The sequence below is a fragment of the Mycetomoellerius zeteki genome, unplaced genomic scaffold (assembly GCF_001594055.1).
Source record: "Mycetomoellerius zeteki isolate Tzet28-1 unplaced genomic scaffold, Tzet1.0 scaffold252, whole genome shotgun sequence".
NCBI classification, from domain to species: domain Eukaryota; kingdom Metazoa; phylum Arthropoda; class Insecta; order Hymenoptera; family Formicidae; genus Mycetomoellerius; species Mycetomoellerius zeteki.
In genome coordinates, this window is record NW_017257230.1 from 955,531 (window position 1) to 981,595 (window position 26,065).

The 26,065-nt window shown below is 30.9% G+C and overlaps 4 protein-coding genes across 7 annotated transcripts; 1 reads left to right on the plus strand and 3 right to left on the minus strand.

Moving 5' to 3' along the window:
• Window positions 1-582: 582 nt before the first annotated feature.
• On the minus strand, window positions 583-6,137 carry LOC108723902 (uncharacterized). 3 transcript variants are annotated; one of them, XM_018449936.1, is made up of 4 exons: window positions 6,045-6,137; window positions 4,255-4,388; window positions 1,408-1,514; window positions 583-891 (listed from the first exon to the last, which is right to left on the minus strand). In XM_018449936.1, exons 2-4 carry the CDS (start codon window positions 4,352-4,354, stop codon window positions 733-735), a joined length of 366 nt encoding a protein of 121 aa, XP_018305438.1. In that variant the 5' UTR covers window positions 4,355-4,388; window positions 6,045-6,137; the 3' UTR covers window positions 583-732. The 3 variants fall into 3 exon arrangements, with proteins under 3 accessions (XP_018305438.1, XP_018305437.1, XP_018305436.1); XM_018449935.1 differs by lacking the exon at window positions 6,045-6,137 and adding an exon at window positions 4,512-4,681; XM_018449934.1 differs by having other exon boundaries at window positions 586-891; window positions 6,012-6,095.
• Window positions 6,138-6,929: 792 nt separating this feature from the next.
• Window positions 6,930-10,233, minus strand: LOC108723903 (uncharacterized). 2 transcript variants are annotated; one of them, XM_018449938.1, is made up of 4 exons: window positions 10,159-10,233; window positions 8,958-9,093; window positions 8,013-8,113; window positions 6,930-7,259 (listed from the first exon to the last, which is right to left on the minus strand). In XM_018449938.1, the coding sequence occupies exons 2-4, from the start codon at window positions 9,055-9,057 to the stop codon at window positions 7,083-7,085; spliced, it is 378 nt and encodes a 125-aa protein (XP_018305440.1). In that variant the 5' UTR covers window positions 9,058-9,093; window positions 10,159-10,233; the 3' UTR covers window positions 6,930-7,082. The 2 variants fall into 2 exon arrangements, with proteins under 2 accessions (XP_018305440.1, XP_018305441.1); XM_018449939.1 differs by having other exon boundaries at window positions 8,958-9,091; window positions 10,156-10,233.
• A 9,176-nt stretch (window positions 10,234-19,409) lies between these two features.
• On the plus strand, window positions 19,410-20,793 carry Sec13 (nuclear pore and COPII coat complex component secretory 13). Its single transcript, XM_018450007.1, has 3 exons — window positions 19,410-19,791; window positions 19,947-20,334; window positions 20,413-20,793. The coding sequence occupies exons 1-3, from the start codon at window positions 19,550-19,552 to the stop codon at window positions 20,716-20,718; spliced, it is 936 nt and encodes a 311-aa protein (XP_018305509.1). The 5' UTR covers window positions 19,410-19,549; the 3' UTR covers window positions 20,719-20,793.
• A 149-nt stretch (window positions 20,794-20,942) lies between these two features.
• Window positions 20,943-25,586, minus strand: tst (superkiller complex helicase subunit twister). Its single transcript, XM_018450006.1, has 11 exons — window positions 25,569-25,586; window positions 25,184-25,493; window positions 24,447-25,080; window positions 24,135-24,366; window positions 23,796-24,049; window positions 23,590-23,722; window positions 23,226-23,504; window positions 22,185-23,077; window positions 21,755-22,113; window positions 21,485-21,663; window positions 20,943-21,395 (listed from the first exon to the last, which is right to left on the minus strand). The coding sequence occupies exons 1-11, from the start codon at window positions 25,584-25,586 to the stop codon at window positions 21,066-21,068; spliced, it is 3,621 nt and encodes a 1,206-aa protein (XP_018305508.1). The 3' UTR covers window positions 20,943-21,065.
• Window positions 25,587-26,065: the final 479 nt, after the last annotated feature.

A 26,065-nucleotide genomic window follows, 5' to 3' on the forward strand; every position in this document is an offset into this window, starting at 1 on the left:
TAAATCGTTTGTAAATTTATTCAAACGATTTTGACAAAATACAGAAGATAATTCGGAAATGTAATCTACTTTTTTAAAGTTTGACATAAAATAACGATTCTTTTGTGAAATCGGAAACATTTACTCGCGAATAATGAATTTATCGATGGACATTTGTTTGATCGTCGAGGATCTAGGTATGGGAAATGAGTTTATTATATTTTTATTGATATTTGTCTTCATTACCTCTTTAATGTGTGAGTCATTAACGCAAGATTGTCCTGGGTCTGAAAATCCCAAGGTGTCATTACGTTAATACGTCCGCACAATTGTAAATAGATTATTATATTTATAGATTTATACTGTGTTCGATTATATATATTTATATAGACTAATAAAGATCGAAATTCTCCTGTTTTTCAATAATAATTTAAATTGTCCCAACTATAAAATCCGGCAGTTTTAGCACATGAAAACCAGTCAAAATTAACATATATCCGATTTTGAACGGTTTTGGAGTTATGGGATATTGAAGATATTTTTGTAAACAAACATGAATGGTATAAAGTAAATATTTAATTTTCTTTATTCTGTTTAAAGCTTTACACAAATAAATCGATATAAAGTTTCCTAATTCTTATTAAAGGTACTCTGTACCAGACAGCTATACATTAGCGGACAAATTGATTTATCTGACATGTTGCAAAGAAATAGCCGTGGCGAATCGGTGATCTGTAAGGATTCGCCTACAGATTAGATTATTGATGAAGATGTGATTTTCTCGCAGAAACCCATCGGGAGACACGGCGCTACGAAACACTGCACGATGATTGGCACGCATGTCTCGTTTTCTGGACAGACAACGCCGGAACAAGGATCCCGGCACGTTTGACAGCCGGTGACTGCATCGATCTATCGAAAATGTTGAATTTTTCAATAACAGCATTTTCAATAACAATTTTTATGTAAAACACATTACAAATCAAAATTATTTCATGCAAAGAAAGAATTTAGTTTAAAATTCTATCTAAAAATACATAAACTTTTTTTTTATCTCTACAATTTTAATAAATCCAGTCAATTTTTTCCAAAATTATTAATAGTACAAAATATGTTTCAGCTAGAAATGTAACGAAAAGAAAGTGAACGTATAATTGTGTTATTCCTTATAAACAGACCAAAAAATTACATATAAATAATGCGTCTAAAATATACAATTTCTTATTATACTTATATTATTTATCTTTGTGGACAGATTGAAGTCAAACTACTAAAGAAAATATTTATTATTATTTTTTAATGAGTTTAATTGGTACAATGTCTGTTATTAGCTTAGAAGAATTAATAATTCATCATCTTATTCATTTCGTCATTTTACTCTCTCTTTGTCTTATTTAATGTATAGTTTTATATATAGTAGATATATACTTCGAAATCCCAGCGGCATTTCATTAAGGGACACATGATAAGTGGGTACGTCTCATTTGTAGTATTCTTGCTAGTCATCCTGGTGCCAATCTCATCGATGGTCGGCTCTGCAAATCATAAATTAATTCGTAAATGATGAAACTCGGTTTTCGTATAAATAGAATGAACGCAAGACTGAACATTAAAATAATGAAGGAATAATGAAAAGGCGATTAAGAATATAACGGCGCAGCAATTGCAATTTGTGCAATGGATTTTCAATATATTAATGTATTCACTTTATGATTATATATATTATATATATATATTGAAAAATTGAATAAAATTAAAATTTGGATTTTATTTCAAGCTATCTTAAGCGCGATATCTGATAATTATATATTCCGTATTTTCGTGCTTTCGGTATACATTAGAGGAAACATTTTTTAAATCTCTTCTAATTAAGAGGTGCCTTTTATATTCATTAGTTAAGCTGACAAAATCAATTCAAACCAAAAGACAAGATCATACAATATGAAATTTTGATATAATACTTAAGGCGCTTCCAGATGATATGGCCAACGTATACGCCAATTTCGCATACATTAGCTAAATATTGCTCTATATTCAATATGGATAATTACTTATGTCATGTGTTTGTATGATATTTGCTCATGCTGGCATACGTTTGTCATATTGTCTGATGGAGACGCTTTTATCCCGTACAGCACCGATTATTGCGGAAAGTTTTCAGAAATGTTTCAACCTTTCACGTCTCATATGCAACAATTCTGAAAAGATTCTGCAATGTCGTACAAAATGTTTTAACAGAAATATTTCTAAGATCTATAATATCATATACAATAAATTGAAAAACATATTTAAACAGAACAAAAAATCATCATAATGTTAAAATGGCTCCAAAATATTTACTAAAAATTATTTTTTTTATTCAATCATGATTCAGTTAAAGTTTAACGTCATTTTGATGTTATTGTGACTTGTTCTGCTTTAATTACGAAAAACTTTTGTATATAAATAATATGATATTGTGTCTCAAAAATAGTAATTATGCCGTCAACTATTTTGATTAATTAATCATATTATATGTATAAGCATTTATATACATAATATGATTAATTAATCAAAATAGTTGGCGGCATAATTACTATTTTTGATAAATACTTTAAGTTTATTTCAATAAGTTTTGTAATCTGTGAACAGATCATAAAAAACTCTTAATAAATTTTAAGTACTTCAGAAATGATATTTAAATATATGTTTAATTGATACTTATAAACAATATTCAAATTTATTATATCGACATAATAAATTTAAATATTATTTAAATATTAATCAAGTATATATTTAAATATCATTTTTGTAATACTAGAAATGGCTGAAACCTCTTTGGTAATATTTCAAAAAGATTGCAGATTCTTTCTGCTATGACATTTCATATATCAATCTTTCAACAAGGTTTTATGTGCAAGACATTTTATGTCGCGGACATTTTGTTATTTCAGAGCTGTCTTAGAAACGTTGCAGACATATTCCGCAATTTTTATGAAATGTTTTACTTTTCAAAGTTGAAATATTTCTGAAAACTTTCGATGCTGTATGGGATAGAAGAAAATAACATAATAAAGAATAAATTATTGATTCAATTGTTATGATAAAAACTTATCGTTAAAATAAAATAACTGGCAAGAGAGATTGTGCCCTAGCTGTTTAATGAACAATTAAAAAATTTTTAAATATTATAAAATTTTTTTAAATTATGAAAAACTTTTTTCAGATTTTTATTTTTTTTATTTTTTTTATATTATACGGAGAAAGAAAAAGACAATGGTTACAGGCACTTTTTTATGCAAATTGAAGGATAACATACATGATTTACATTTAAAAATATTCTTTGTTTTTGTATCAATTTTAATACAATACATTTATGAAAAATGGGAGCGCTAAGTTGAAGATGTATTACTGAATAAATTTTTAATGCAGCTCTCTATTTATTTTTTTGTCTTCTTGCAATAAATTGACACAAAAAAAAGATTTTTAAACGTAGATCAAGTACGTTTTTCTATTTGCATAAAAAAATATAATTTATTATTAGTTGCTTTCTCGGGTAAAAAGCCGAGCCGGACTTTCTGACAAAAGTGTAGGATAACGACGATGATAATAAAAGTAGCTTCAGTCGACGGATAATAACTTTTCCTACTTTTCTACTATTAACTTAATTATTGTATTTATCACACTTATTATATTTATCTAACATGCCATACTGTTCCAAAGCAGCACCGTAATAGTGAATATTTCCGAGTAATTCAAAGGAAAAAACATGGAATGCATAACGAACGAAAGTGTATTAAAACAAAAGAATATGTGAAAATTAATAATTTCTAATAAAGTAATAATTCGATTCCAATAAAATGCACACTTTTCTTGTTGTGCTAACCTTTGATCGACAGCAATCGAAAGTAAAAAAATCAGTAATGATTACTTTTTATAAAAAGGTTTCGCCACTAATGTATATTAGAAATTAGAGTGAGTAGAAAGAGAAGGTTGTTACTCTAATTTGAATGCGGACACTCGTAAGCAAAGAGTGAATTTTTCACTTCAATTTTTAGAGTGACTACATAGAGCGGTCCCGTACAGTATTTACAAGTTTCATTTAAATCTTTTATTTAAGCATTGCTTAAATTAAAATGCACAGTGAAAATAACTATTCACTTTCGAAAGGTATTTTATAGCGATTGTTTTATCTTGTTACGCTTTACGTTTGTGTGCACATTGGATGAAAACGAATCAAATTAACAAAGAGTAAATAATGCAACGCTGAATAAAATAGAAGAATAGAGAACGTACTGGCGGTGATCGTAGTTGGTAGCGAGAGGCTGAACAGCAGACAAGCCAACGACAGCCACATAACGGTGTAGGTAAGTCCACTGTTGTAGCGCATCTTCATTGCGTCAAGTAATTTTTGAACTGATCACTATAACCTGGAATAGTGATAATTACGTCATGATTAAAACACAAACTCCAGCGAGAGTAGAACGAAACTCTATCCTTTGCTTTAACAGTATGAATTCTTCTTCTCGATGGTGAAATTAGCAATACGTTACATCACATCCTCTGAAAAGTCTTCGAATTTGGAATGTAGTCAGGAGACATGAATAATGCAACGAAAGTGGGGTATGGCGTCGACGGAGACGTGACTCTACGCATCGTAATAAACGTGGTTGACGAACACGGAAGATTATTCTATTCCGGAAATTCCGATGTTCTTGAGATTCTCAACTTTTTATTTTACGACATGAAATGTGATGGAGAGAATACGAAATTTATTTCTATTTGAAGTGGCTTACAGCCACTCATAGCCATTATTTGATTTTTTCCGCAATTGTGTACACAAACACATACTGCAAAAAATGCAGTAATTAGAAACAAATAGCATTATTTTAATCCTTCACAAAAATATACCAAATATATTCATTCGATGACCTAAGTAAAAGAATAAATTCGATCATTCGAGGAAATTTTTGCTAAAAAGCAAAGTCCATTAAATATTCATGAGATTAAAAATAGAAACGATGGTTAAATGGAGTTAAAACCCAACTTGGATTGAAATAGACGCATATAGTTCATAAAATATGACATTTATAACGTATAAGTGAAGACTTAAATGCAATAATAATAATAGCTCTGCATTTTTATAAAATCAGGAGAATAGAATGAAGATTAATTTTCGTCACCAACAAAAATAATTTTATCGATATTTCAAAATAAACACAAAACAATTGCTGCCGTATTGAACCTTTTCCTTAACTATTGTACTTTCTTTCAACAAAAGGATAAATGAAAGAAGAGTGTCATAGTCAGATAAGTTAGTTCTTTTGCAGCATGAATCCGTTCTACCATGTTTGAGCATTCGAGTAAATGACATAATATAATAATAACGAAATTATACGCAGAATAATATGAGATAAATTTGAAACATTATTCGAATGAATATAATATGTTGAATGGAATAATCATTATTGAATGAAGCAATTGAGAAGGCTGATAAACGATAACGATCGCTTCATTACACTCATAAAGTATACGATTCATATTTTTATTACGGCATTAATTATCGAGAGATTTAACTCCAGTACCATTTCTACTCGATCAGCAATATTTTCTCCAACGATTCACATAAGTGATTGCTTGCGTCTACTCGATCTCTGGCGGTTGTGGGTAATTCTTCATCTTCGACATTTTTCTTCTGGATCTTAGCCTTTAACTTTCTATTGTCATGGCGTATCGTATCCCGGACGTGTCTTATACTTTCGTGAGAAAAAAAGAAAAGAGAAAAAGGAAGTTTACGAGAAGAAGAGCAGATGAAAGATCTTCTCCAAGAAAAGAATCTCGAAGAAAAGAATCTCGTTGCTGAAATTGCTTGAATGAAAAAAGAAGTCAAAGACTGAAAAGTGTGATGCGCTAGCACGAAAAACAAGGGATAGGCATTGTACGTCGAATCATCTTACATTTTTCGTGAATTGTAAGATTCGTGAAAGTTATTATTTAAAAAAAAAGAATTGATTTACCAATTATCACAATGGTTCTTTTACTATACTACTTACTTCACTTTTTGGACTTAAGTCTGTTAAACGTACACTATGTTTTGCTCATGAGGAACTTGAGAAACTGTTACTGCAGTCAGAAGGTTTCCTTTTTATAGAATTAAAATTTTCCTCTCTTTTTTTATTTTAAAGTTTTTTATTTTTTCCTTCTTATGTCATCCTAAACACTTGAAGAATGAGTCACAGAACAATACGTAGTACGATACGTTATATAATGATCACTACGATGCGTTTTAGTGGCAATAATGTTAGCAAATAACTGCTTGATAATCTTTATCGTTATAGTAAACATATATTTAGACGTCTAATGATACATAAAGTATATAAGAATAGAATTACTTAACAGGATGTTCCCCGAACACAGCCAAAGGTAAAGCAACATAATATCATGATTCAAATATTCTAAAGCATTTTTTTATCGGTGAATTAGTAAAATTCTTTTTTCTGATTGGTCAATCAAAAAAAAAAAAAGAATTTGACTAATTGTTTTACCTTTGGCTGTGTTCGGGAAACATTCTGTTAAGTAATTCTATTCTTATATATTTTATGTATCATTAGACGTCTAAATATACGTTTACTATAACGATAAAGATTATCAAGCAGTTAATTGCTAACATTATTGCTACTAAAACGCATCGTAGTGGTGCGTTTTAGATAATGATCATTATATAACGTATTGTACTACGTATTATGCTTCAAAGTATTTGTATTGGGACTTTAATCGCATCCTCGGTTAATAATCCATAAATAGAGGATGTCTCTGAACTGTCAAAACTGGAACATTTAGCACATGAAAATCAGTTGAAATAAATGTATACCCGATTGCGAATGATTTCGAAGTTACGGGATGTTAAAGTTGTTTTTGTAAAGAATATAAATGGTGTAAAGTAAATGATTAATTTTCTTTATTCTGTTTAAAGCTTTACACAAATAAATTAGTAAGACGTTTTAATTCTTACTAGAGGTACTCTACACTAGGCAGCTGTACATCCGCAGACAAGTTGATTTATCTGGTGTGTCGCACAAAAATAGTCGTGGAGAATCGGTGATCTGTAAGGATTCGCCTGCAGATCAAACTGTTGATGAAGATGTGATGTTCACACATCTGATTATAGGACATGGTATCGATGGTGGTAGCTGGGGGATACAATCGAAATTTGGTTCGCAGGTCTCGCTTTCCGGACAAAAAATGGCGCAGAACCAGGGAATACAGCACGAGCATATGGGACAATTGGTGACTGGATCAATCTAACGTAAAATATTAGATCTTTTAATAAGAATACTTGAAAAGATCTTCAAGCGACATAAACTAAGATTATTACGTATGAAGAAAAAATTTATATGTAGTCTAAATTTCTATTTAAAAATGCACGAACTCTTTTACATTTCTATACAAGGTTCCCATTTTAATCAATTTTTCAGTCAATTTTTTCCAATATTACTAATAATATAAAAATGTTTCAGATGAAAATGGAACGGTTTCAAAGGGGAAGTATTTTGCTCACATTATTTTGTCTAGATGGAGACGTCAAGAGGATTACCTTTACTTTAATTTACATACTCAATATTAAAGAACTAACTAATTTGATGCCATCATGTTTATAATGCATTAACAAACATAATCTATATGCACGAATATGTCATCTTACTGTAGTCATATATTTATGTCATTTCTTATAAACAGACATAAAATTACATATGAGAGCGTACAAAATGTAAATTTCTTATTATATTATCTATTTTTTGTATACAAATTGAAATCAAACTACAAAAAACTATTTATTATTTTATCTAAACCCTTTAATGAATTCAACATCGACCCATTATCTGTTATTAGTTTAGCAAAATTAGCAATTCGTCATTTTTTATCCATTTTGCCAACTTACCCCTTTTTTGTCCTACACGTTTTTGAACATTTTTAATATAGATAGTTTTAAATTTACATTAAATACCTATGTTAAACATAAAGTGGATATACAGTTTTATATAGTAGATATATACCTCGAATCCCCAGACGCAGTATAACTCACACATGATTGGTGGACACGTTTGGTTGGTGGCATCCTTGCTGGTCACTTTACCAATCTCATTGATGGTCGACTCTGCAAATTATTCAGTTCATAAATTCAAATAGAATTCAGTTTTTTCGTATGAACAGAGTTGACGGGAGACATTAGAATAATAAAGGAATGATTAAAAGGAATGATTAAAGATACAATGACGCACTAATTTGTACGTAATGGATCATAAATGTATAAATATATCATACTTCATGATTATTACCAGAGAATTAAAATATCTTTTATTCATTAGTTGTTAGGCTGAAAAAATCAATCCAAATCAAGGAACAAGATTATAATGTAAAACTTTTCATGATATCGACAAAATAATAGAATAATGAATAAATGAATGCGTCAGTTCTTATAAGATGAAACTTTATCAATAAAATAAAGTAACTGATAAGAGAGACTATGCTCTGCTCTTTACTGATTTTGATGAAATTTGCAGGAATATTAGAGAATAGAGAAATTTGAAGCAGTTGGGAATAAAAAAACTAATAAAAACCACTTTTTATAAAATGGTTTTGTAACTAATATATTAAAATGATTTCAAAGAGAAAATAGTCTCTAATTTGAGTTTTTGCAAAGAGAAGATAATTTCTAATTTGAAGCGAGTACTTACAAGCTAGAAGTGAATACTTTAATCTTTTTTTTAGACATTTTTTAGAGCGATTACGTTGCTCGGTCCAATATTCACAAGTTCTAATTAAATCAAGTGTTGCGCAAACCAAAATGTACAATGAAAATATCTATCCACTTTTGAAATATATTTTATCGTAATTTTGTTTTTTGTGCTTCTTTGTGTTTGGGTGCACATTGAACGGAAACGAGTCAAACAAAGAATAAATAATAAAATGCTGAAAAAATAGAAGAATAGAGGACGTACTAACAGTGATCGTTGTTGAAAAAATGAGCAGTAGACAGGTCAACATCCACATAACAATGTAGGAAAGCCCATTGTTGCAGAAATCACGGCGCATCTTCATCGCATCAATTAATTTTTTAGCCGATTGCTATTATACCTGGAATAGTAACAATTGCTTCTTGATTAAAATATATTTTCAAAGATAACACAGAACGAATCTTCCTTCTTTCCTTTACTTTAACGAAATGCATTTTTCTTCTCGATGAAATTAAAGCGTTATGTTCTCTAAAAAGTCCTCGAATTTAAGATATAGCCAGGATCAGACATGAATAATGTAATGGAAGTGAAATGGAGGTATGGCGTCGACGGAGACATGATTTACATTGCGATAATCGCGATTAACAAATGCTACTCTATTCCAGAAATCCCTACGTTCTTGAATTCTCAACCTTTTATTATTTTATAACATGATATGAGATGGAGAAAATGCGATCTTTATTTGTATTTGAAGTGACTTATAACCACCTTTTTGATATTTTTTCCGCAGCATGCTTTTTGCACAGACGAACACACACTGCTTAAAACGCAATAATTAAAAAAGAATAACATTATCTTTATACTTCATAAACATATGCAAAATATATTGATTCATTAGTCTAAAAGAACAAACTAGATGATGCGAGAAAATTTTCACTAAAAGACATAGTTCGTAAGATTAAAAGTATTCGTGAAATTAAAAATAGAGGTGATGAGCAAATGAAATCACAACTCAAATTTCAATTGAAATAAACGCATGCTGTAGTTTATAAAACATGACACTTGTAACATAATGGAAAAGTTAAATGCAATAGGAATATTATAGTAGCTCTGCATTTTTATAAAATCAGGAGAATAGAATAAAGATTAATTTTTGCCACCAATAAAATTAATTTTATAGATGTTTCGAAAAAAGCACAACAGATTTCTGCCGTATTGAATCTTTCTGTTACAACCATTGTACTTTCAATAAAAGAATAAGTGGAAGAAGACTGTCTAGTCAGGTAATTTATCGTTAATCCTTTTGCATGAAACCATTTTGCCATGTTCGAATATTCGAGTAATAATGACACAATATAACAAATTATATATACAGAGTAATAAACCTGAAGTATTATCCAAATGTAATATATGTAATATAATTTGCCAATTGTCATACAATGGTTCTTACTGCTATACGACTTACATCACTTTCCGGACTTAAGCTTGTATAGCGTATTATGATCTGCTCGTGAGGAACTTAAGATACTACTGCTGCAGTTCGAGGCTTTTCTTCTTATAAAACTAGAGTTTCCCAAGAATTTTTTACTTTTAGGTTTTCTTATCTCATCCGAAGTCAAACAAGTGGATAATATCGCAAAATAATAAGTGATATCATATATTATACATAAACGCCATGGCAATAATGTTAGCAAATAGTTACTCAACAATCTTTATCGTTATAATAACCGTATAATTAGATATTTTACGTCTAATAATACATAAAATAAGGACATAATGACTTGAGGAGGTGCTTCTCGAACGTAGTAAGAAAGGTAAAATAACATAATAACGCTCATGGTGTAAGAAGTCTTCTTTCATCATGATAATTCTGATAGCTTGCACTCCTTGAACACAGCAGTATTAATACTATAAGAGTTTGAAATTCGTCTTATTGTAATGTAGTTTCCAAATTTGTGTTATGCAAGTATTATTAAGATTGCGTTGTACTTTTCGTCATTATTGTTTGTATTTTCTATTGCATTTATAACATAAGTTCTTAAGACATTAAATAATTTATTTATGTAAAATAAAGTGAACTGTCGTAGATTGGTTGAAGCTAAATATTATACAAGTTAAAACATATATCTTCTGTGAATATTATTTTATTCAATTTGGTATAAAATTAAATTACTCTGTGACATATTATAAGGCAAAAAAAATTTACTCCATTCTGCTATCTGCTAAATGAACAAATTTGTAATTTATTCTCCAATGTTTGCATGGAGATGATCTAATCGATATGTATGCAATTCTGTTCGGTCGATATAATTATGAATATAATAATTATGAATGAGGATATTTATACATTCTCCGTAGAAATTTTTTGCCCTTTTGAAATGGATTTTCCACTAAGGAAAATGTCAAGATGTCTATTACAATCAAACTCTCGAATAACACTGGTCTGCGATAAAAAATAATTTTAACGATTTTTGGCTGTTTTTAAAAATTATGCTTGTGTCTGTTAAACAAATGTAAGAACCTTGAAAAAATGTGACATCGATTAAAAATTTATAAATTTTATATGTGGGTGAATAAAAAGAAATTCTTTTAGGTTACAATACTCGAAATATGTATTTTAGAAAGAAAGAAAATAATATTATGTTAGGGCTTAAAAAGTTAAATTATAATTTAATTTTTTGATTTCTAACATCATAATATTTGAGCATGTGAAAATGAAGATTTATATAAGTAAAAAAATAAAGTTTCTTTCTAAGAAAAATGCTAAAATTTTTATTTTAATCAATATAAGTACAAAAAATTCTAATTTAAAAATATTATATGATATAGACAATACAATAATGTGATGCAATGAATTGCTAGCTTTCATTGCAATCTTTTTGAAGGATGATATTTTTATTGCAATCTTTTTGAAGACTGATATTGCTGAAAAGTTGTAGCAACGTTGCAACAATATTTCGCTACGTTTTTGCAATGTTATAATCTTCCTATGAAATATTTCTGTAAACTTTCTATGTTGTATGGGGGTGGATGATTACAACAGATCGCATATTCTTGTTTGGACTTCACTAGGCAGCTGTATAGGCGAATAAACCAATTTATCTGGTTGATTTATATATTATAATATGTCATTTACAGATTTTATTTATTATTATTTACAGATTTTAATATGCCATTCTGCATTATGAAGATTGTTCTAAGATGCGTAAGAGCATCGAATTGTTAAATTGCTAGTCAATTTAACTGGTGATATTATTGCGATAGTTCAGTAGAGTTTGTGTTTCAAGACTGAAAAATTGTTTTGGCGCGCAGTTAATTAAAAGGACTACATACGTAGTAAATGAATTCACACAGAATTATATAAGCACTTAAGATCCAGCTAGACCATTAGAGACATTTATTTCCCATAGATTGATTTACATATGTTGCTCCTGAGAAACAACTGGCGAATCAATAATTTATAAAAGTTCTCTTACAAATTAGATTGTTGATCTGTTCTTCTTACATATGGGTGACATCGGGGGACATGGAAACAATTCACGGTGACTAATTCACACGTCCCATGGGATTTTTGCACTTGCATATGCGACAGCCGGCTGCATCGACCTATTGAGAACGTTGATTCTTTCAGTAACAGCATTTAAAAAGATTTTCATGAGGTCACAAATCTCTTTTATGTGAAGCTAAAGTCCATATCTAGTCTAAAATTTTGTTTAAAAATACACTAACTCTTTTTTGTATCTTTATATATCTTTGAATATTTACAGCCGTATTTTTTAAATAAATTAAACTGGAACTAAAATGTCATAAATCGATTATACAATGACTTATGAAATTGAATTCTTTCAAAAATTGGAAAAAAAATGTTTTATCATTTTCAAAATGTAGATAATAGGAGTAACAAAAACATAAAATATAAAAAGAAAAAGAGCATAAAGAGGCATGAAAAGAAAGCAGAAGAATTAAAGAGAGGTAATACGATCTTAAGGTTTGTCGATTTTTTTAAATTTTTATGATGACATAAAAATAATAGTTTATTTTTTTATATTCGGTCAAGCTTTGCTTATTATCTACAAAAATTTTAAAAATTATAAAATAAAAAAGAATTTTTTTAAATTTACATTTTTTAAGAAATCTGTTTTATCATCATAGTTATGTCATGATAGTTCAAATTTACATTAATGTAAAGCTAAATAAAAGCTAAAAATGCTAAATATAAAGTGGAAGTATAGTTATAATAAAATTAATAAAATGTGGATTTACAGTTTATAATGGATACATACTTCTTGTTCCCAGACGCACTTCAGCCTACAGGCGAGAATCGGACATTTGTGTTCGACATTGTTATTAGACACCGTGAGATCGGGTATCTCGGCGCCAACCTCCTGCTCGACGAACGGTGCTGTAAATCGTGCGATTCGTAAATGCCGGGGCTCGGTTTTTGTATGAAACAATGATTTAATATGAGAAATTAGAATAATGAAAGAATAATTAAAAGGGTATAACGGCGGGATAATTAGTGCGTAATGGATTTTTAATATAAAATATACGTATTTATTTTATGATTAAATTTATATCGGAGAATCGAACGAGAACGGATATATATAATAATTACAGAAATTGTCACATAATGAGAAAAGTATTTACTTGAATATGTCATAAAATCATAATGTCAAGATATGAGAGGTCAAATATCAAAGATCCAAAGTGCACTCGCAAGCGACAAAGTCTATCTGCGTGTTTTTGGAGAAATCTGCATTTCTTACATATTTTTATTGTAATATATATTAAGAGGAATACATATTCGCATCGAAAGAAAATAACCAATTATTTTATAGGACATTTCGCCCTCCGAATGTGCGATTAAGTCCTTATGTTAAATATATATATTAGGTATACCATATATTAAATCCCTTATTTTGATCTGGAGAACAACATATTAGAAACTTATTAAAATCGAAAGAGGACTTCGATGTGTTTTCTTATAAGAATAAATGAAAAGTTATTTCTGTTTTAATAATATTTAATAATATTTCTGTCTGAGAATTCGACAACATAACTTAAGATACATATTCCTATTTAATTTAGCTGTTACTAAATTTATTTATTCAATATATCGATATACATTGTACAATTTTAATTTTTATTATTGTTCGTCATGTATATTGTATTATATTATTCTGTCGTTCGCATAAGATATCGATATACATGATACAAATTTAACTTACTAATTTTTCATAATGTATTATTTCTGTCATTGTATCATATTATTATTGTCGTTTATATTTATTATAACATAATTCTCCGTTAACAGAAAACATGCATTGTACAATCTTTTCGGATATTTCAACAGCAAGTTAAAAATACCGATACCAGCTCAATAACCATACGTCGACTATGTCCACATCAGCGTTTTCAAACAATTAGAGAAAGCGAAGTACCTTTATAATTTGTATATAATTTATTCTACTTGATCCTTCATGTAATTTTTATATTTGTTTTACCATATACTGACTAATTTTTGTAAACATTGAGAATAATCCGATCGCGATCGAAACGTTTGTTTTTATATTAAAGTTTATAATATTTTCAACGTAATGATATAATTGTTTATTTTCTATTCTGAACTTTAAATTATAACGATTGATTTTTGGCCCTTTTTCTTTATTGAGTTTTTAAATAATGAAAAGCTGAAAAAAAATGGAGGACGTACCAGCGATAATCGATGTCGATAATGAGAGGACAAGTAGTAGACAAGTCAACAATACCAATCCAGAGGAGCAGGTAAGTCCACCGTTGTAGAAATTACGACGCATTTTCAAGTATTTTTTTCCGGCCGCTTTATCTGGAATGGTAATAATTATAATTTGATTAAAATACGATTTCCAACAAGAGCAAAATAGAACTATGTCCTTCGCTTTAACACGACGTATTTTTCTGTTCGATAGTGAAATTAGCGATGGGATTGCGATTGTTATCCTCTGGAAAGTCCTCGAATTTGGATAGAAGACATAAATAATGCAATGAAAGCAGGATATGGCGTCGATAAAGACATGATTAATTTTACACTGAGAAAAATATATAGGTACTAAATTTTAATAAATATTTATTTAAATAAATATTTAAATAAATATTTACTCAATAAAAAAATGAATGTTAAATCAAATTAATAATTCTTGTACCAAATAAATATTATATACCTTTATATTTGATAAACAATACAATATAAATATTTGTATTATTCAAACAAATGATTTATTAAAAGGTATTTTTTCAGTGCATTGCAATAAACGCGGTTGACAAATGCAGGAGGCTTCACTGTTCCGGAAATTCTGACATCTTCGGGATTCCCAATCTTTTATTTTATGACGCAAATAGCGATAAAGAGAAATCAAACTTTATACAATATATTCTTCAATATTTTTTCGCAGTCATACAGAAGAATAAGATAAAAATAATGTCTTTTTTCCTTCATAAAAATATGCCAAACATATTCATTCACTTTGATTTAAATAAGAGAACAAATTCGATCGCGCGCGATAAAGTTTTTGTCAAAAGCACAGCTCGTTAATTATTTATGAGATTAAAATTAAAAGCTAAAATTAAATGGAATCAAAATTTAAATCCACGGTTGAAGTAAACGCACGCTTTAGTTCATAAAACACAATAGTAACATAATTGAAAAGTTGAACAATAGTATACAATATTTCTGCATTTTTATACAAAGTCAAGAGAATAGAATAAAAATTAATTTTCCTAGCTTAAAAAAACGATTATGAGCTTCATTATACTCTAAAGCATGTTTTCCACTTTTCAATTAACGTTAATGATTGAGTAAATTGACTATTATCTTTAGCATCGAGTTTTCACTGAATTGATATTTTCCTCAACTCTATTCATAGCGGTTACGTGCATATATTCTATCACAGTTGTAAATCACTCATCGTCATTGGTATCTTCCTAATTCGGGATCTTAGCCTTCAACTTTCCATATATTTGCGTATCTCATATAGATTCTTGAATGCGTCATCGTCACATACTTTTTGAGAAAAATAGGAGGCGAGAAAAAGGAAGCTGCTTATGAGACGATCAGGCAAATGGAAGACCTTCTTCAGAAAAAAAATCTCTCCGTTAGTCGTTGGAATTGCGTAAGTGAAAAAAGAAGTCGAAATATCAAATGTACGCCGGAATAAAAAATTAAGTGAGATGCGTCGATCGAACAGCACGAAAAAAAAAAGAAATGAGAGGAACTGCACGTATTTTTTCTTTACAATTAAATAATAAAAAGTCCAAAATCGAGACATAAGAAAGATGTTTTTAAAAAAAAATGTCTTTAAGATGATCTCTTAAAGCAAGGTTGTGGACCTAGACTTCTTTGAGACGTGTTATGTCTCGTTTTTGAACATGTGTGTTGTCTGGGATTTTTTTTGCAAAAATATAAAAAAAGAATTTATTTGCCAATATAATAATTCTTATAACTATATAATACTAACTTACTTTCCAAACTCAAGACGATATAACGTTCACGTACAACGATCTGCTCGTGGTCCTCGCGGAACTGCTGCTGCTACTGAACAGTCAAGTTGTGAAGTCATGGATCTTTCCTCCAGTCCAAATCCTTTCTCACTTCTCTCTAGAGTCTGACATGGGATCACACGTGACTTTACACATGATCTACGACATATGTTCGCTGTCAGTAATAAAATTGATGACCATTAATTAGTATCTGAACTTTTTCGAATGCTGTAGATTGTTTGATTTGTATAATATTGACAATAAATTGATAAGCACAGTTCGATAGAAAAAAAAAGCAAAAACAAGTATTGAAAAAAGTGACCTTGCAGTTTTATTAACAAAAAATCATTATTGAAAACAAATGATTTTGCGATTATAGCGAAAAATTAGCTAAAATGGATAAATGACTAGCAAGCACTGCGATATTGGATATGTTTTGTATCAAATCAATATAGATGACAGAGACAGAATTTATATTTAAAATGTCAAATTTATCAAGAAAGTCTCTCTGATAACGTTCAATACTCGAAAAAAAATGTTATATAAATGGACATATATTATATATAAAATATGTCAATTTTATGTATAATTATATATGAAATATTTTTTCCCGGGTATAGTGATTGTGATCCATATTTAGCAGTAATTCATATAATTGTGTGTGATTTTTTAATATTGATTCTCTGTATAAGTGCTTATACATATAATATGATTAATTAATCCAAATAGTTGGTATAATTATTATTTTTGAGAAATGTGCTTCAAATTTATTTCAAGAAGTTTTGTAATCTGTAAACAGAATATAAAACTCTTAAATTTTAAATACTTCAGAAATAATATTTAAATATATGTTTAATTGATACTTAATATTCAAATTTATTATGTCGACATAATAAATTTAAATATTATTTAAGTATCAATCAAATATATATTTAAATATCATTTTTGTAATACTAGAAATGGCTGAAATCTCTTTAGTAATAAAATTTCAAAAAAATTGCAGTTTCTTTCTGCTATGACATTTTATCCCTATTAATTGGAGAAGCCTATTAATTGGAGAATATTAAAAATGTAACGAATACATTATTTTACTTATTTTGTAACATGCGTTAATATTTCCATAACAATGATTAACGCGCAGCCTTGGGGATTGTTTTAGCGCGAATGAGCGGTACGAGGCAACACGGCGTGGCGCGGCGCGTCACGGTAATTAATGCGTAGTCACCACGCAGTCATTCTCTTACCGAGACAGGTAGATAGCCGTGTCGCATGTCGCTCTTCTTCACATTTCTTCTTGAAATGTCGTATTTGCGACAAATGCTAGATAATACGAAACGTCGTACTTTAGATTAAAAAAACTTATTACATTAAATAAGAATTAGGTCAGAAGTTATTTGAAATAATAAATTATAGATAACTCTTTTATTTTTTTATTAAAAGTATATATTTTAAATAATTTTATTTTTTAAGTACGACCGAGTCCTATATATTAGGATTCATAATTTGATTTTATATTACGTGAAACAAAGTAAAATCCAATTAGTATTACATGTCGGAATGAAATAATGAAATAATTTCTCATATCGATTTTCTCAAAATTTAACAATTTTAATAGCTCGTGTCGTTTAATGTAATACCATAATTATATCGTAGTATATTGAAGAACAAATTTGACATTTATTTTATAATTTCAAATATTTCATATCAACTAATGTGATGACAAAAGGCAAGAGGTAAAAAGTGGTTGTTACTAGTGTGACTTTTTTTTGTGACAAAATTGCTCACGTGAAATGTTTCTGACATCCCAACATTATATCTCAATTTTTATTGGCTCTCCCTGATGATTTACAATTAAATAAATATTAATAATATTTAAAAGAAACAAAAAGCCACAATGCGTCAACACTTTGTTAAAAATATTATGTATATTGCTCGGATTCCATGTAATAAAAAGTTATTACGAATTAATAATTACTTATTGTAACATAATTGAAATATTTAAGACTACAAATATTCATGAGCTGTCTAGGTGCATAACGAATCTATAAAGAAATAAAGCAACAACCGTATAATAAAGCCTATTCATCGGAGAATATTAAAAATGTAACGAATAGATTATTTTACTTTAATTTGTAATATATGTACGTTAATATTTCGACAGTTAGCTAGATGATCGACGCGAGACCTTGGGGTTTGTTTTGACGTCGAAGGGCGAGCGGGTGGCGCGAGCACGTCATGTTTACGCGCAGTTATCACGCAGTCATTCCATTATCGAGGCTCGTATAAGCAGATAGCTGTGCGCGTATCGTTCTTCTTCATATTTATTTTTGAAATGTAATCGCAACAAATGGTAGATAATAAGAAACGTTGTACTTTATGAATACTCTCAGTAATATCACAGTACACGATTACTAGCTCGCACGATTAATTATTTTTAAAAGGATCGAGATGACAATCATGTATCACAGATACTTCGTACGTTATGAACAGATATTTCGTACGATTCATTCATTTGGAATTAAAACGGAAAATAGAATTTATTAACATTTCGCGATAATTACAGACAATAATTATTTTTGTTTAACGTTTTTCTCTTTTTTGAATATAACTTTCAATTGTACTTCGAACGGAATTACACGAGTTATATGGCGAATTCGATTGGAAGCACTAGTGCGCACTGGTGCATATTAAAGCCATTGTACACTGATTTAATTTGTGTATAAAAATGAAACGCAAATATTTCGAATTATGAAATACATATTTTACCTAATAGTACAATAAAATGTATTGAGTTTTTCACGATTTAATCGATTTCTATGTTTATTTATAAACATATCTTTACATTATTTTGTGTACGACGGCTTTAATGTGCACCAGTGCGCACTGAGTGCGTCCAATCGAATTCGCTAATAGAAAAGCAACGTTAATAAATATTCTCGCAAATAATGGAATTCATACGATTTCTATTTTTACAATTAATATGCACATCATGCGTGAAACGGAACGCAGCCAAGGGACTCTATCCGCGAACAGTTTGTAGTAATAGCGCTAAATAGTGCGAATAGCGTCTCCCCGAACGCACCCGTAGTTATATTATGTATTATTTTGGAACGCACCAAGAGAATACAAATTATTTGCGCGGAAGTCGATTATCGAGTATCGTTCTCGAGTTCGAGTATCGAATCGCGCTATGCGCTATACTTCCAAGTTCCACGTAAGTGACAGCACGCATCAGATAACACATAACCTGTACCGTGTTCGCGACCGCCTTTATTTTCCGGGTAGTCTTCTTCGCATAAGTTTCGCTATTAAAGTTTCGTTTGCTATAATTAACTTTCAAAATGGTGTCCGTTTTAAATACCGTCGATACCGGCCACGAGGACATGATTCATGATGCAGAAATGGATTATTATGGTTTGAGGTTAGCTACTTGCTCGAGCGACAACACGGTAAAGATATTTGACTTGAAGAACGGCTCTCAGAGCCTGGTTGCCGTTCTCAAGGGACACATCGGCCCTGTGTGGCAGGTCGCGTGGGCTCACCCGAAATTTGGCAATCTCTTGGCATCTTGTAGCTATGACAGGTACACAGTTCTACAATGCTGCTTGTTACATACATTTTGAGATATTATTTGGTAATTAAGTATATCTAATAATTTAATAACACCTGAAATATCTCTGTGATAATATTTGACATACACAGTTAACATTTGTACATTTTTGCTGCGTCCTTATATAGAAAGGTAATTATTTGGAAAGAATTGGGAGAATGGACCAAGATATATGAGCACAATGGTCATGATTCCTCCGTCAACTCGGTTGCATGGGCGCCGCATGAGTTCGGTCTGATCCTGGCCTGTGGAAGTTCAGATGGGTCAGTTTCTATTCTCGCGAACACCGGAGATACATGGCAGATGCAGAAAATAACGAACGCTCATACGATTGGTTGTAACGCAGTCTGTTGGAGTCCAGCAGTCGACTTAGGTACCGATTCCAATATGACTCAACAGAAGAACGATCCTGTTAAACGGTTAGCTACTGGTGGTTGTGACAACTTGGTGAAGATATGGAAGGAAGATGGCGATAGATGGATAGAAGAAAATAAATTGGAAGCACATAGTGATTGGGTACAGTTTAATTATAATGGAAATATTTAAGCATCATAAGATTTGCATATTTATATATCTTTTTATCATACTTATAAGGTTCGCGATGTAGCCTGGGCACCAGCAGTCGGCCCATCTCGCGCCACTTTGGCGTCTTGCTCGCAAGATCGCCGCATTGTCATATGGACTTCTAATGATTATACTAGCTGGACACCGAAAGTTCTTAATGTCTTCGATGATGTTATCTGGAATATCGGCTGGTCGTTGACAGGAGGTATCTTAGCAGTCTGTGGTGGAGATAACAAAGTTTCCCTTTGGCGCGAAAATTCGGAAGGACAGTGGGCATGCATCTCGGAGTTGAATCAAGATCAAGGAAATCTTAATAATCCAGATCAACGCGCGTAATATCGTTTCAACATGTAAAATAATATATAATAAGGGTGCAAATAAGTATTGTAAAATAATACAATTTGTTTGATATCGAGATTGTATCTTTTAGCAAATTGCAAAGTTAGTACGAATCATTTATCGTTAGTATTTGATTATTCATAAGCATTTATTCGAAATATAACAATGACGTTTATCAGATAATCTTTATTATGATAACCGAAAAAATATTTGCAAAGATTGTTCATCATACGTCCTTATAGATGGTGTAGAATATCTTTTCGCAAAGAGAATGTACTTTCAACAATATTTGATTGATCTTTTTATAAAAAATATATCGATTTCATCAGAGTTAAATTATTCATTCAGTCTTGGGTATATAAGGACGCAGCAAACACTATGTCACGTTTGATCGCGGTCGATGCTTCCTCCATCTTCTCTTTTAAAATCGGGTCACCTATGGTCACAGCCGCATTTTTAACATCTCGTAATGTTTCGCCAAGTTGTTGTATGCAACGGACTATAATTCCTTCTTGGACATCAGTCATCTTCATGATCTCGGCGAATGATTTGGCCTGTGCCCATTCGTAGACAACTTCTACTAAGCCGAAATTCAGTGGTAGCAATGTTGACAGTTGATAGTATTGCTCTAGATGTTCCAATTCCGCGTGCACCTCGTTCATTATTTTGCAAGCCTGAAAAAAAAAAGAGGATTGTTTCTTACTGTAACATAATTTTTTAAATACTTAACATGTTCAAAGGGAAATGGAGCAATGACACATACATTAGCAAGAGTTGGTGTGAGTTGAGGCTCGACATCCGTGCGTTGCTGAAAGATCAGTGCTGATAGTAACGCTGCTATTTCTGCTGGTTGTAGAACGGTTAACACATTTTTTAGAATCAATTCTGTTATCAGCAGTTCGTTACTACCCATTTGCAGCGCGACTCTCCCTTTGAGGGCGACTATAATAATAAACAATACATTGTTAATTACATTTTAATAAATAAATATTAAATCTCTACAAAATTATTATATACTTTAATTAATACGAACCTCTTTCATCATTATCTATGTATCTAAAGTGTTTGAGAAGTGCTACCATATTCAGATAATCCGGATATAACGCCATTCCTTCATCGCTGAGTTTAAGTTGAAGCTGCCGCTTTTTATCTTCAAGATGATTTCGTTCAAATACAGGTTTAAATTGTTCTTCAAAGTTTGGTATTTCCATACATTTCATATCGTTCAGACTAGCTTTTAATTTGTTTCTATGTTGTATTCTTAATTGAAAATCATTTTTCGATGAGGGCTCGATATATGGTTGTAGAATGCGAGCATTGGTAGAAGCATTAAATGATAGAGAAGTCAATTCTTGAACCGCTGTCTGACATGTTTGTCCTGGTGGGTCGTTTCTAAAAAGAAGAAATAATCGATAATTAAATTAAATCAGGAATTTTTACTATTTTGTTATATTATTTCTTACTTGAATCGTGAGATTTGCCTCTTTTCCCAATCATTCAATACCAAAGAGCAGTCAATTTTTATCTGACAATTAGTTATCTTCAATATATGCCATGGAAATACAGTCAAAACTTCGTGCGATGGATTAATGCTTGGTACAAATATTTCTTTTTTCGTTAGGCTAATAATCTCGCTCCATTTCTCAAATATCTGAGGACTTTTAAAATCAGTAGTTTCGGAAGTGGATACATTCGCGTCCTTAAGTATCAAAACTTTGTACTGAGTAGAGCTTTTGTGATATAAAACTTGTAATAACAGGGCTAGTTTATTGTAATGATCCGCATACGATATTAACAAAACTCTGCCCTCGATTAAACTTTTCGCTGCCTTCTTCGAGGTAAGCAAATAAGGATTTAGGAATTTAACATCTTCTAGATAATCAACCGCTTGGTGATAGAACGTAGAGAGTTTTTTTTGGATTTCGGTCAAAGGCGGCAAATTCGATAATTCGCGTTCGATTTTCCGTAACTCGTTGTTATATGACGCTTCTTGCGAAGCCAACGGCGATTCCTTGAAAGATTTGCGCATCATCGCTTCAACGGTAACAGATTCATTTACTCTTCTCAAATTAAGAAGCATGGAGTATGTGACTTTAAATTTCGACTCCAATGTCTGCGGTTCACCGCACATCATAGGTTTCAAGTCGTTAAAGTGCGGCACGTCGTGTCTGCACATCACTATAACAGTACCTGTAGTGTCGTGACCTCGTCGTCCGGCACGGCCAGCCATCTGTATATATTCAGTTGGAAACAAAGTACGAAAGTTGTTTCCATCGTACTTTCGTATAGAATCAAACACTACCGTGCGCGCCGGCATGTTAACTCCCATGGCAAAAGTTTCTGTCGCAAACAGTAACTAAAAATGCAGTAAAATGTAATTCCATTACATCTTTTTAATTTTTATATATTTTCAAAATTTGTTAAGTTTTATTTATTTTTTTTTTTTAGAAAAAATGTGCTTTAACTTTATCCTTTTATTTTTCAATATTTCTTTGGGAAATTACCTTGACAACTCCACTTTGAAATAACATTTCTACGATCTCTCTCAAAATTGGTAATATCCCACTGTGGTGTATACCTACACCTTTTTCCAGGAGCTCTTGCATCATAAGTACTTGTGGTAATTCTCTGTCGCTACCCTTTAGATGTTTTATGTTATGTTGGAAAAATACATGTACTTGATGCTTTTCTCTCGCGGTTGTTAAATCGAGATTTCTGAACGTGGCAGCATTCATATCGCAGCGTTTCCTCGACAGAGTAAATACGACAACGGGTAACATGTCCTATAAAATTGATAGCATTATACATACAAAAATAATTATAATTTCTCTGTAGAATAAAAAATAGTATGTAGGTACAATAACGTACATTGTTCTGAAGGTGGCTTACAAATGCTCTCCATAATACTTCTTCTTGTTTCGGCGTCATCTGAATTTTTCTCCTACAGTCCTTCGAAGTTTTGTCTTTCTTTCTATCGGATGCATTTGTCGCTTTGTACCATCTAAAGTATTAAATATTAAAATGCCACTGTCATTTATCATGCCTCTGTTTCTTTTAATTAAAGTGATATTTACCCATCCAATAAAAATTGGCTGTTGCTATCAAGAACTAAGAACTTATCATCCTTAGTTTTGCCATCAGTGCCAGTATACAAATAATGTAACAGAGGTATTGGTCTTTTCAAAGTGCTAATCACGTACATTTTTCGCTTTTTGATGCGACCGACCCAATCCGCGAATATTATTGGATTTGGTACAGTCGCAGATAACATTACTATATTAATACTCTGTGGTAAAAGAATAACTATTTCTTCCCATACATGACCCCTCTAAAAATACGAAATATAATTTTTAAATAGATTGTCGAATCATAGAAATCATGCGTGACATTTTTATAAAATCAACATTACGCACATCTTCATTATTTATATAATGCACTTCGTCAAATATGACGAACTCTAAATCTCGTAAAACATCGGATGCACAATACAACATTGATTGTAGGATCTCTGTTGTCATGATTAGACATGAAGCAGTTTGATTTATTTGCAAATCACCTGTTAATAACCCAACACTTTCAAATTTTCTCTTAAAATCACGATATTTCTGATTTGACAGAGCTTTTATGGGAGATGTATAAATTACTCTGAAATGATGTAAAAATAACTATTAGATACTTATACAACAATAGTACTGCAAAATTAATTTTTGGCTTAATAGTTTTACCTTGTCATATGCTTTTGGCTCAATGCAATGGCATATTCAGCAACAGTAGTCTTTCCTGCAGCAACGAAGACATTGCTGTTTTCTTCCAATTTAAGAATAGCTTGCTTTTGAAAAGTGTCTAGTTCATAACTGAATGTAATTGCTGGATCAGGTACTCTCTTGTTAAAGTCTGTTACTGGTGCAGATACATCCAGCTGTTCTGCCCATTCTGCTTTCGTAAGTTCTGTTTGTGTCTCGGATATTTTCAAGACAGGTATATCTGTTTCTTTGGGTAAAATGGAATTGTTTATAAAGGGAATGTTGTTATCCACAGCTTGAACACTTTCTTTTTTCGGCTCTTCAACTGAAGACCATGAACCAAGCAAATTTCCTTCCTCGTGTATAACAGCCATTAAATTTATGTTATCATTTTTGATTATTAATTTTTCAGTTTCTTCTAATGTTGCAGCTTCTACTTCGTATCTCATGCAATGGATTGGTGTACAATTATCACTTTTAAATTCTAAACCTGAGCTAAATCCTTTGGCTAATGTCCTTAAATCCTTCTCAAAGTCGATATCATTCATGTCTTCACTTTTAGGCACTTTAGGTTCTTCAAAACCACCAGGCCAAAATGGAATATTGCTAGGATTACCTATGAAAAGTATATTATTTGGTGTAATATATGCTGCAATTATGTCTTGATATATTAGAATTTTAATTAAGAGAAGTATCATTTCGAAATAAAATTAGAGTACCTCGAACTCCATCTGTAAGTAACCCAGGTGCACGAGTCATAGACATAGAATTTCTTGCCGTTTCCCCTGCACCTTGTAAGTCAATTTCTTGTATCTCGCCAATCTTGCCTGTCATTGGATCACGGTCAAATTTAAGCGTGGTGTTAACGGGAGCTAAATCAAATTCTAGCAAGGAAAGGACATCTGCTTTACGTGGCCAATAACATTGGGTATTATCCAATTGATGTATAGGTAATCGTTCAGGACATTCAATATATTCCCGCAGTTCTGATCTAATATCGGGCCAAATGGGTGGAGGCCCAGCAAATAACTGTAAATTAATATATTTATAAATATATAAAACACAATATAAGGAGTGATATATTTGATATTAAATGATAATTACCTGCGTCGATTCAGCCATTGTTAAATCTTTTTTGTTTATAACATATTTTAATATATTCAAAGGAAAATATATTAATATATACTTTTTTTATATGAATATATATTTGATATAAATTTTCTTCCTGCCTAATATAAGCAGTCACGATGTAATTGACACGTTAAAATAATAATTTAACGCACTCAATCAATTATCAAGGAGTAATATGAATGTCACGTTTGTATGCATATGCATTTAAATCTCGAAATACATAATGAAACACTAATTTTAATTCTCATACAATTAATCTCTCTCTTGCTAACACTGACAAAATAGGTTATGGAATAATGTTTGTCAGAAAAACAAATTGAGGTAAATAAAGAGAGGGATTTAAACTAAATAAACTCCTCTCTTAGAGAGAATGAAGTGAACAGTTTTCAGCGTCATCATGCTGAACCTAGATGCAGCTATACTAAAGCTAATTAAAATGAGTTTTGTGACAAAGTGCGGGAATCAGGAAT